Here is an 11,929-nt window from a genome sequence, read left to right on the forward strand (position 1 = left end):
ACTTAGGTTATTACAACCCAAGTCTAGAAAGCGGGGAAAAGATATCCCACGAATAAACAAATAAGGGGTTTCTAAACTAGCAAACTAAGGTCCAAGGGTTTAGTTCTCGCTAGCCCACACATCTTCCCCACATAAGCATCTGCACCACCTGTCATTCATGTAAACATGAACGAGCATACGGTAAAGTGGGGAGTAACTCAAGGTTCTCCCAGCCACAAAATGTCGAAACACAGATAAACAAGAACATATTAGAACATCATGAATCTATTTGATGCAAGCACTCAGACATGAGACTAACATTTAGAACATGCGTAGTCAATCATAGATAAGGCATATGATACATCCAACTTTGAAAGCCAAACAACATACAATACATGAAATGGGACTACTAACATCACATAATAAGCAAAGCATCCGGCTCAGAGGCTACCTTTAAAGCATGTCCGAGACACAAGTCCTTAAGTACCTTGGCTCAGCGATTACCTTTAAAACATGTCCAAGGCACGACCTCTAAAGTATTTGGCTCAGCGGTTACCTTTAAAACATGTCCAAATACTACAAACAAGTGCCCGACTCAGAGGTTACCTTTAAAACATTTACGAGGCACAACACATAAAGTATATGGCTCAACGGTTACCTTTAAAACATGTACAAATACTACAAACAAGTACCCGACTCAGAGGTTACCTTTAAAATATGTCCGAAGTACAACAAACAAGTATCTGGCTCATCGGTTAACTTTAAAACATGGCCAAATACAACAAACAAGTGCCCGACTCAGAGGTTACCTTTAAAACATGTCCGAGGCACAACAAACAAGTATCTGGCTCAGCGGTTACCTTTAAAACATGGCCAAATACAACAAATAAGTGCCCGACTCAGATGTTACCTTTAAAACATGTCCGAGGCACAACAAACAAGTATCTGGCTCAGCGGTTACCTTTAAAACATGGCCAAATACAACAAACAAATATAACAAACAAGCACAACAAACAAGCACATAGAACGGCATTATTAATGTCACATTCATACTTATGGCTTGCATCTCACCATAAGTACGGATGGGAACATCAATCCCGACGACCTTATCGCAATTAGAGGGCCTATGGCTCACCCTTAGTATCCGATAGGACCAAGACTCAGAGACGAGATGATTAATGTCACATTCATACTTATGGCCTGCATCACCATAAGTACGGATGGGAACATCACTCCCGCCGATCATATCGCAACTAGAGGGCCTATGACTCACCCCTACTAACCGATAAAATCAAGACTTAGGGACGGGATTATAAATGTCACATTCATACTTATGACCTGCATCGCCATAAGTACGGATGGGAACATCAATCCCAACGATCATATCGCAACTAGAGGGTCTCTGGCTCACCCCTAGTAACCGATAGAATCAAGACTCTCACATCCGAACAATACTAGACATTATCTAGAATACGAATCTTACCAGTACTTATAATAAATATCTCATACTTGTGTTATATTAATAAATATTCAATTTTATAATTTAACACGCCGGTTAAATAAAATATAAAAAGCGATAATGGATAATTTACGTTAAATGAATTTACGAAACAAAATGTGACCAAGTCCAAGTGACTCATTTATGAGTCCAATAAACAAGCTATAAGAAGCCCAATAATTAAATCACAATGAGCCAACAACAAGGCATGCTAAACCCAACATACTACTCATGTAAAATCCAGACATTTAATCATGTGAAGTCTAACTATTTACTCATATCAAATCCGACAAATCCGACACAACGAGCCCAATAATTGTAGTGAATTTAGCTCAACAATTAAATAATAAGGAATTCATCAAGTCCAACATAGTAAAACACAATTAGTCCATCCTATAGAGTATAATAAACCCGTCACATAGAACATAACAAATCAACATATAGAACATAACCAGTCCAACTATTAAGTCAGGTGAAACCCAACAATTTGATCATGTGAGAAAAATGTATATAATGAACGATATTTAGCGAATTAAGTTATATAAAATATGAGACGGAAATTAAACCATTCGAATAAACCAATAAATGAATCAAATAAGGTCCAACCATTAAATCGAGGAAATTCCAACAAATAAGTCATAGGAGATCCAAGAAGTTAAGCATATTAAGCCCAATGATTAGAACAAGCAAAGCCCAATAAATGGTGAGTGTTCAACCCAACAAATAAGACAACTAAGTAACCATCAACAAGGAAGAAATAGAAGAAAGACAAGGAAATAAATGGGTGTTGTCATACACCCATACACATGACAAAGCGTGTAAGCTACACCCCAACAAACAACCAGTCGTGAGCAAACCACCCACCCTCGGCCAGCCATCAGCTCGCCAACAGAATCCAACCTGACCACTACTCCACGGCTGCCCAAACCACCGGTGAACAGCCACCAAAACGGTACCCAACGCAGTCTATATGAAGCCATTTAACACGAGATTACCGAATATAAACAAGACCGTCACCAACACGACTCAAAACAGTCCCGTTGTGGGTTCTCATAAACCCGTCACAGACAATCATTTTGGAAACGGAAATTTAGACGAAAAGGTTATCGTCAATACGACCCTATTCAAATAAGTTACGCATACTACCATAACCACCATTCACACCCGTCCCAAAACAGAGGTGACATGCCAACTTTCGCAGCATAAAACCCGGTCCTAGAAGTCCGTTCCAACCCCGACTCAAGACTGCCCACAACCACCATACTGATTTCTCACAACCACCACATCGACCATCCCAAAACAGAGCAGGAAACCGCCCAAAACAGCCACCATTTCGACCCACAACAACCATGAGAATTAACCACGAGCATTAAAACTCGACCTCATACATGAGAAACACAGAAAAGACTCAAACTTTGCGATGAATAAGGAAAGCCGAGTAAGAAAGGGGGAAAAATATCGACTCATTGTCGAGTAACCTATCACCGTTACCTTATAACTTCTGTAATGGGCACGATTTCGACTCAAAATCATACCGAGTTGTCGAGCTTGCACCTAAACACGAAGACGAAAGAAATTAGCGCAAGATTCGAGCCTTAAGAAAGATGCCAGACGCGAATTTGGACGAAAGCAGGGACCTTTCTTACCTCAAAAGATGAAGAATGAAAAGGGGAAGCTAATGGCGTAAAGACTAGTGGAAAAGGTTGAGAAATGAGGGAGAAAATGGAGGTTGAAGGTGGCGGAACCGCGGAAATGGAGTGTTGTACGGTCTGTTATTGTTGTGGCTGCTGTTGCTTTGTTTCGAAAAGAAAAGAAGAAGAGGAAGGAGGGAGTATGAATGAGGGAAAGCAGGGATGGGGTTTTTGCGGGTAAAGACAACAACAAATAATAATGATATTACAATAATAATAAGAGAAAATTGTTGATTACAGCCTTTTAAAAATCACTTTTTGAAAATTACAGCCTTATATAATTTTTTTTGTAAATTACATCCAAAATATTACTTTTCTTCTAAAATTGCACCAACTTGAGGATTTCGATGAATTTTGATGATGTTTTGATGTTGTTTGGGGTGATTAATTGGTTTGTGTTAAGGAGAGGTAATAAATCTGGGTAAGTAGGCTCTCAAATAATAAAGGGTATATCGGTAAAACATCATCAAAATTCACCGGAATCCTCAAGTTGGTGCAATTTTAGAAGAAAAGTAATATTTTGGATGTAATTTACAAAAAAAATTATATAAGGCTGTAATTTTCAAAAAGTGATTTTTAAAAGGCTGTAATCAACAATTTTCTCTAATAATAATATATAATAATAATGATAATATTATATAATAATAGTATGTAAGATATTTAAAAGTAGAGTGTAAGAGGTAGGTGAGCGTGTTGTTGATTTTCGATTGGTCCGCGTTTAGAGTAGGCATAAAGTGAAATGTGACGGTCTAATGTTAGACGGAAATTAAGACGGAGATTATTATTATTACTGTCACTATTACTGTCCGACCAAAAATATGTATACATTTATTCTTATTTAAATTCTGCCCCAAGAATATAATTTAATAATACGTATTTTTATAAAAATGAGCTTTTATATAATACGTTTATAAAAATCGTGTTCGACATAAAATTAATTAAATTGAATAATTCAAAAATATAAAATAAAGTAATCAAACGGTTTAATAAATTTTAAATGTCAAAATGGGAAATTCGCGGGTGTTACAGTTATGCTGTAAAGTTTTTGAACTCACACACTTAAAAAAAAAAAAAAACTTTTACAAAACTCAGAAAAATTACATATAAGCTCGGATTAATGTATAGGGTTATACAATGGTTATTATACAACTGGTTGTATAGTATTATTTGTGCTCCACTCGGACCTACGGAGTATAATGCCATTGATTGACTCCATTAACTCGTTATATATTACTCGTTTTTTCTGTATCAATTATTTATTTAGTTTTTTTTATTATTTGTAAGCAATATTTAAATCAAAGATTAAATAAATAATTGATGTGATTAAACAAAGAGTTTTTCAATCATGTGCCTAATTGGACACGTGATAAAGAGCTAATTAAGGAAAGTATTACACCTATAATGCTCTAACTGTGGTAATTATGAGTTCATAATTCAATATCTCATGATATATTGGTGTATGCTCATGAAGATGAAAAGGGGAGTACTAATTAGGTGAGAGTAATTTAGCCATATTATTTTGCTGGGTGAATTTTGGTTCTTTAATTTCTATAATTGTAACCCTTGACTAGTTATAATTTACGCATTAAGATATAGTTAAAATTTTGTACATATATGTTTTTGGATTATTAACCCTAATAAAAATTTCGGCCCCATTTTAAATTTGGTCTGAGTTTCGTCCCTGCTTATGTCCATATTGTCTATGAATATAAAGTCGCGTTTTGATTTTTGATAGATGAACCAGCTCAACCAAAACGTTAAGGTAATGGTTGAAACCCAACTATTATAATTATTCTTATTACGCTTTCTAACTCAAATGTGCCTTGAGCTTGAACAGTGGTTAGTGCACATGCTCCTTCGTATCGTGTGCTGAGATTCCACTTCGTGAGTTATTGAGAAGTTATTGAGATTGTTAGGATTCGAACCCGTGATATTTGGTCATGCTACCTCTGATATCATGATAGATGAACCAACTCAACCCAAACCTTAAGTTAATGGTTGAGGCACAACTATTATAATTATATATATATATATATATCTTCCTATTAATTTCAAATTGAAACTCGATCATTGGCACAAATTCTCATTGAAGACGCGAACATTTTTTGTCGCTTCAAACAGACCTCGGAAGAGCAAGTGGTGGAGGAGATTGTGAGCAGTGGCGGAGCCAGGGATGAACAAGTAATGACATAACGAAAACTTGGAAAAAATTCAGCCAAAACTTGCGAATTTTCCCTTGACCAGCGAGGGCGAGCGGCCCTGCTAGCCACCCCCCCCCCCCCCCCGAAATCCGTACTAATTGTGAGAGTCTTTTTGAAAAGAAAATGGTCATAAACAATACTTCATCCTTATTTTCTTCCCCTTTCATTTTTACACAAAAAATAACAAAGTGAATTTGGACCAAACAAAACACACTACCCCACATGTCATTGAATTTGGACCACATAAATCATCCCAAAAAAGGAAATAGGGAAGAAAACTCAAATAACCGAATAAGGAAATAGGGAAGAATATATATATATATATATATATATATATATATATATATATATATATATATATATATATATATATATAGAGAGAGAGAGAGAGAGAGAGAGAGAGAGAGAGATAGGTTCAGGTAAGTCCCTCATTTTGGTTGAGTCCGTAAGTCCTATTCTCAGCCACATATTTTCTGAGTGTAACTCTACTGCATTATGAGTGTAACTTTATTCATTTAATGACTTTTTAGTGTAACTTTAACTTTTAGAGTGTAACTTTAACCTTTTTAAGACATTTTATTCACAAAAATTTAAATTAATGTTATAAAAATGAAATTTAAAATAAATAAATTTGAATTTATATAATTTTAGGAGTGTAATTTTACTGCCCTACAAGTGTAACTTTAGTCGTTTTGAGTGTAACTTTAGTCGTAGGATGATTTCTATGCATAAATTTGAATTTGTATACTTTTACGAGTGTAACTTTACCCCTTTTAAGTGTAACTTTAGCCGTTAAAGTCGTAACTTTAGTTATATGGTGGTTTATAGGTAGAAACTTGAATTAATATACATTATTATTGTAACTTTAGTCCTTTCAAGTGTAACTTTTGTCTTTAAAGAATGTAACTTTAACATGGGGTGGAAGTTTAATCAATATAGTCATATAGGTGTAATTTTATCGTGTTACGATTGTAACTCCAGTCCATATAAGCGTAACTTTAGACATTTAGCGTTGTAACTTTAATGAATAACGACCACTACCACCCAACCCGTCATGAAACCACCTGTGACCGCCACCACCAAGGCACCAACCGTAAATTAAAAAAAAAAAAAAAAAAAAACAGATCGTGCCGCCATGACAAACATCCACCACGAGCCACCACAACCAATGGAGGAAATCAGGAAAAAAAAAACAGTAGACTAAATAAAAAAAATAAAACACACCACCTATCTACCCACACCCACAACCGCGGCTGCCAACGCCACCACCACCACGGTCCTCCTCTGACCACCACCAACAACACGAAAAAAAAAACAAATCTGAAAAAAAAAAGACAATACCACCATCACTCCGTTAACCACCACCCACCATGACACCAATAACCACCACGAACCGGATTTGAAATAAAAGAAAAAGAAAGGAGGCACCTCGGCATCACCACCTTTTCTCAGATCTGAAAAAAAAAAAAAAAAAAAGAATGCAAAGAGGCGGTTGAATGGCGGCGGCAGAAGAGGAGTATTGGCGGTGACGGGTGGTGGCCGAATGTGGCAGGGGGCGGATGTCAGCAAAGAGGTGATTGTGTCGTGGCAGGGGGCGGTGGTGTCGGGGCAGGAGGCGGTTGTGGTTGTTGGGGGAGGAGAAATTAGGGTTTGTAGAGAGGAGAAGGTTTAGAGAGAGAGAGAGATGAGTGAGAAAGAGGGAAGCAGGAAATGAGGAAAAAAATAGGGTTTTTTTCTTTATATAGAGTTATTGTAGTCCACATATTTTATTTTAATCTGAGCCATTCATTCACTTTTTTAGATCTAATCTCAGCCCTTTATCTTTCTCATCCAAAGGCTTAGATTAGGACTTATGGACTCAACCTAAAATGGTGGACTTACATGATCCCTTCTATATATATATATATATATATATATATATATATATATATATATATATATATATATATATATATATATATATATAGAGAGAGAGAGAGAGAGAGAGAGAGAGAGAGAGAGAGAGAGATAGGTTCAGATGAGTCCTTAGTTTTGGTTGAGTCCATAAGTCCTATTTTCAACCCTAGGATTAAGTTGGATGAATGGTGGAGATTAAGTGGACAAAAGTAGACATTAATTATTAAAAAAAAAAAAAAAGGTGTGAGGGCTTAGTTTTCCAACGCTGAACACGTTTTTCAAGCATTGTTTAATGCTCTAACTAAATAATAATTAGGGTATGTATCACGTTTGAAGCTTTCATTACCTTCAAACATTCATCTTCCTTTCTATCTTTTTTTTTTTTCAGTTTATTCTTTCATCTTCTTCTATGTTACAATTTTAAAAAAATAACAGGTTTTTGAGCTTTGTATTTGTGACCGATTTTGCATGCAAATTTGAAAGAGAGAATATAGTGTCTTTTTTTAAGCACTTCAGCTTCTTTTGGTTATTGATTTCATGGATGAAATGCAGATTGTACAAGTGAACAATGGTAAGTTTACTGGTATTCAACAATTTTTTTTTTGTTAAAGCATAATTGAGAGATGAGAAGTCGATTTAATTTTTTTGTGTAAAGTTATATGAAACTCGTATTTATATGATAAGTTAGACGCATGATTTATTGTCTTTTGAAGTTATTTGTTTCCAGGAATATTATTGTATTCTATTTAACTTATGGTGAAAGGAATTTGTAAGGTCAGTTTAAAAGGCAATTTTTTTTTGTGTAAATATTTGTTGAAGTTACATACTTTACGTGGCACAGTTTTGTTTTACGGCGGTAGAGTTACAATATTATTGATGAGTTTTTTATGGGTTTTGTTATTGGTGAAATAATAAATGGTTTTTTTTTATTTTTACAGTGGAAGAATGTTGTGAGGATGTTGAAAATGTAGGGGAAGAGGAATTCTCTAAAGTATTGCAAGGTGTAGGGGAGGATGAATTTTGTAGGATAGTGGAAAGCCAATTTACGCCATATGTAGGACAACAATTCGATTCCATAGAAGAAGTTTGTTCAATTCTATAAGACGTACGCTGGCTCTGTGGATTTGATGTGCGTAAATACACAACGAAGAAGTGGCGTGACGGAACTATTAGATCGAAACTCCTAGTATGTAACCGAGAGGGGTTCACGTATGCAAAGAAGGTGGGCAAATCCAAAGATGTTGTAGTTGGTGGAAGCACACAGGAGGTGGAAGAGAGTGGAGATAAACAAAGAAGGAAAACTAAAGTGAGGAGGGTTGGATGCAAAGCTAGGATTAGATTGTTCTTGACGAACGGCCTTCTAGTAGTTGATCGATTTCATGCGGGACACAGTCACGAGATTGTGGATGTTAAAGATAGGGAATTTCAGAAACTGTCAAGACGGTTACACAAATATCACAAGGGGCTCATTGTCTGTAACTCAAGGGTTAGTACTTTTAGTTGTATTAGTTAATTAATTTGTTTGTTAGAGTTACATATTTGTAGTATTAAATTACAGTAGTCATAGTTAAAGTTTCAGGTTAGCTGTTATGAAAAAAAGAACTGAAGTTACAGTAATACTGAAGTAAAATTTTAGTTATGATTGATAAAGTTACAAATTTGATAAATTGTAATTGTTAAAATTATTGTTTTGCTGTAATGTTAAAAACGTGTAGTAAAGTTACTGATAATTGTGTAGTAAAATGACAAGTTATTACGGGTTAAGTTACACTTTGATTGCTAAGTCTAAAAAGTAGCTAAAGTTACTGAAAGAATCGTAGAGTAAAATTAGAATAGTCATTGTTATAGTTACATGTTAGGTTTTTTTTTGAAAAAGTTAAGTGAAGTTACAGTACTAGTGATGTAAAATCACAATTGTCATTGTTGAAGTTATATTTTGGCTGTAATGTTGAAAATTGTAGTAAAGTTACAGTTCTTCAGAAGTAAAATGACAACAGTCAGGGGTTAAGTTACATGTTAAATGTTATGTGAAGAAATTAACAAAAGTTACAGTGTTTCTGAAGTAAAATTACAGTTGTCATTGCTAAAGTTATAATTAAGCTGAAATGTGAGAAAAATGACATAAAATTACATATGAATGACATTGAAGAATGTTAAGCATGACAAAGAGATGACACTAAAAATTTTGCATTGTTTTTGAGCACTTGAATCTAGTAGTTTTATTAGAGTTACACTACTTATCATTACAGTTATACTATTGAGCGTTTAAGTTACAGTAATTTAACTGACATTGAGATTAACTGCAGCTGAAGATAGGTGCAACAAAGACATACAAAATGTGCAAGGAACATGTTAATGGGTTTCAGAATATAGGAGCGAGTGTAACCGACTTCAAGAATTTTCACAGAGACGTAAAGTGCTACATTAATGACAGGGATGGTCAATTGTTCATAGACCGTTTTAAGAACATGGAAGAAACGCGTGATGATTTCTTTTTCGATTATGAGGTAGATGTTGATGGGAGCCTGGTCAGGGCAATATGGGCGGATGGAGTTGGTAGAAGAAACTACTCGGTATATGGTGATGCTGTGTCTTTCGACCCGACATACTCAACAAACAAGTACGACATGGTTTTTACACCTTTCACAGGTGTTGATAATCATAAAAGATCGGTAACATTTGCGGGTGCATTGATTTTTAGGGAGAAGGATGAGTATTTTGATTGGGTTTTTAGCCGGTTTTTGGTTGCGATGGGTGGTAAGGAACCAGAGTATATTATAACAGACCAAGACCCGGGAATTATATCATCTGTTCAGCACATATTCAAGACGGCTAGGCACCGTTTTTGCATGTGGCACATCATGAACAAGGTACCTGTGAAATACGGGGGAAACGCGATAGATTTAACAGATTTCACGAAGAAGTTGAATGCCATAGTGTGGGACGAAAACATTGAACCAGATGAGTTTGACATGCGTTGGTGTGAGATAATGAAGGAACATGGAGTTGGTCCCGAACGTGACTGGTTTGAGGAAGTGTACAAGAAAAGAAGACAGTGGGTGATGGCCCATTGTAGGGACTTAAATATGGGGAGTGTTATGAGGACAACGCAGAGATCCGAGAGCGAAAACAGTTTCTTTAAGAAATTTGAGAATAACTCGGGAACGTTAGTCGAGTTCTGGTCACGGTATAAGAGTGCTATAGACCAGCAAAGACACACACACAAAAAGCTTGACAATGAGAACAGGCAGACATCACCGAAATTAGCAACTCGGTTGCCAATAGAGAGCCACGGGGCAAGAGTGTATACACATGTGGTATTCGATGTGTTCCAAGAGGAGGTAATTAGATCAACAACCGGACTTAGTGCTCGGGGATTCAACGAGATAAATGGTGTCGAGGTGACAAACCTGAAAGATGGAATGACGGGAAGAGTCTACGACATTCAGTACAAACCAGGTACTATTAATTAATATATTTGTCTCCTTAAAATTTTACAATCATAGTTTGGAACTTTTGTTCAATTAATTTGTAACTTAAGTGATAAATAATGTAATTAAAACAGGATAACTTATTGGATTGTTGAAATATTGTGTTTATTGAAGTTTTACTTTAGTTTTACTGGATGACGACACCATATTGAATTAATTTTGTTTTTTGTTTGTGCGTCAACAAGGAACACATGAGGCGACATGCACGTGTAGAATGTTCGAACGTTCTGGAATACTTTGTAGACACATAATTTCGGTTTACTCAGGTAATGGTGTGAACAAAATACCGGATGCTTACGTGGCTAGAAGATGGACAAAGGATGCAGTCGGCTACGCGTTTGATGTAAAGGATATTATTGATGGGAAAGAAATTGAAATGACAAAGTTGTGGTCAGAAGTTTATGAAACAGTTGGATTATTGAGAGATAGGGATAAGACTGATGTAGAGAGGTTGGGCATTTTAATTCGGGAGTTTAGAGAAGAGTTAAGACCATCATTGGACGAGTTGACGAAGGAACAAGAAATAGAACAGTTACTTGGATGTAAGCCCATCGAGAAAATTACAATACTTCCTCCTAAGGTGCGAAAAACAAGGGGAGTGGAAAAAGAATGTTGTCGACGAAGAGTAAAGTTGCTGCAAAAAATGCTAAACCAAAGAGGATGTGCAACAACTGTAAGCAAATGGCACACCATGACAAGAGAAATTGCCCCAACCCGTTTGTAGAGCGTCCACCGATTTCAGTTCAATCTTCTTCAGAGGAGAGTGAGAATGAGGCAGAAGAAGAAGAAGAGGAGTGGGAGTAGTAATTCGAATAACTTTTCATATTTTTTGGGAAAACTGTTAGTGAGTAGTTTATTTTGCAGATGTAGTTACAAAATGTAGGACTGAAGTTATATGTTTTGTGAAATGAAGTTACAGTTCGTAATTTAATTATTTTGGTTTTCCAATTCTTGGTTTTAAGTATGGTTGCGCACTTGAGATTCCGTAGTGTATATTATAATCATAGATAACAAAGTTGTTGAAAAAATTTCCAAATTGGTTGACCATTGGAGTTACACAATGTATGACTGAAATTATATGTTATACAACATAAAGTTACAGTAACAGATTTTTTTATTTTCGTTTCTGCAAAAATACTTTATGACTATGAACTTTATTAAATGGGGCTTCAA

General features: G+C 35.7%; 1 protein-coding gene across 1 annotated transcript; it reads left to right on the plus strand.

The window, feature by feature from the left end:
* The first annotated feature begins 7,802 nt into the window (after positions 1–7,802).
* On the plus strand, positions 7,803–11,480 carry LOC141590602 (protein FAR1-RELATED SEQUENCE 5-like). Its single transcript, XM_074411178.1, has 4 exons — positions 7,803–7,836; positions 8,204–8,349; positions 9,572–10,724; positions 11,023–11,480. Exons 1-4 carry the CDS (start codon positions 7,803–7,805, stop codon positions 11,478–11,480), a joined length of 1,791 nt encoding a protein of 596 aa, XP_074267279.1.
* The last annotated feature ends 449 nt before the right edge of the window (positions 11,481–11,929 follow it).

This window comes from Silene latifolia, chromosome 7, assembly GCF_048544455.1.
Source record: "Silene latifolia isolate original U9 population chromosome 7, ASM4854445v1, whole genome shotgun sequence".
NCBI classification, from domain to species: Eukaryota; Viridiplantae; Streptophyta; class Magnoliopsida; order Caryophyllales; family Caryophyllaceae; genus Silene; species Silene latifolia.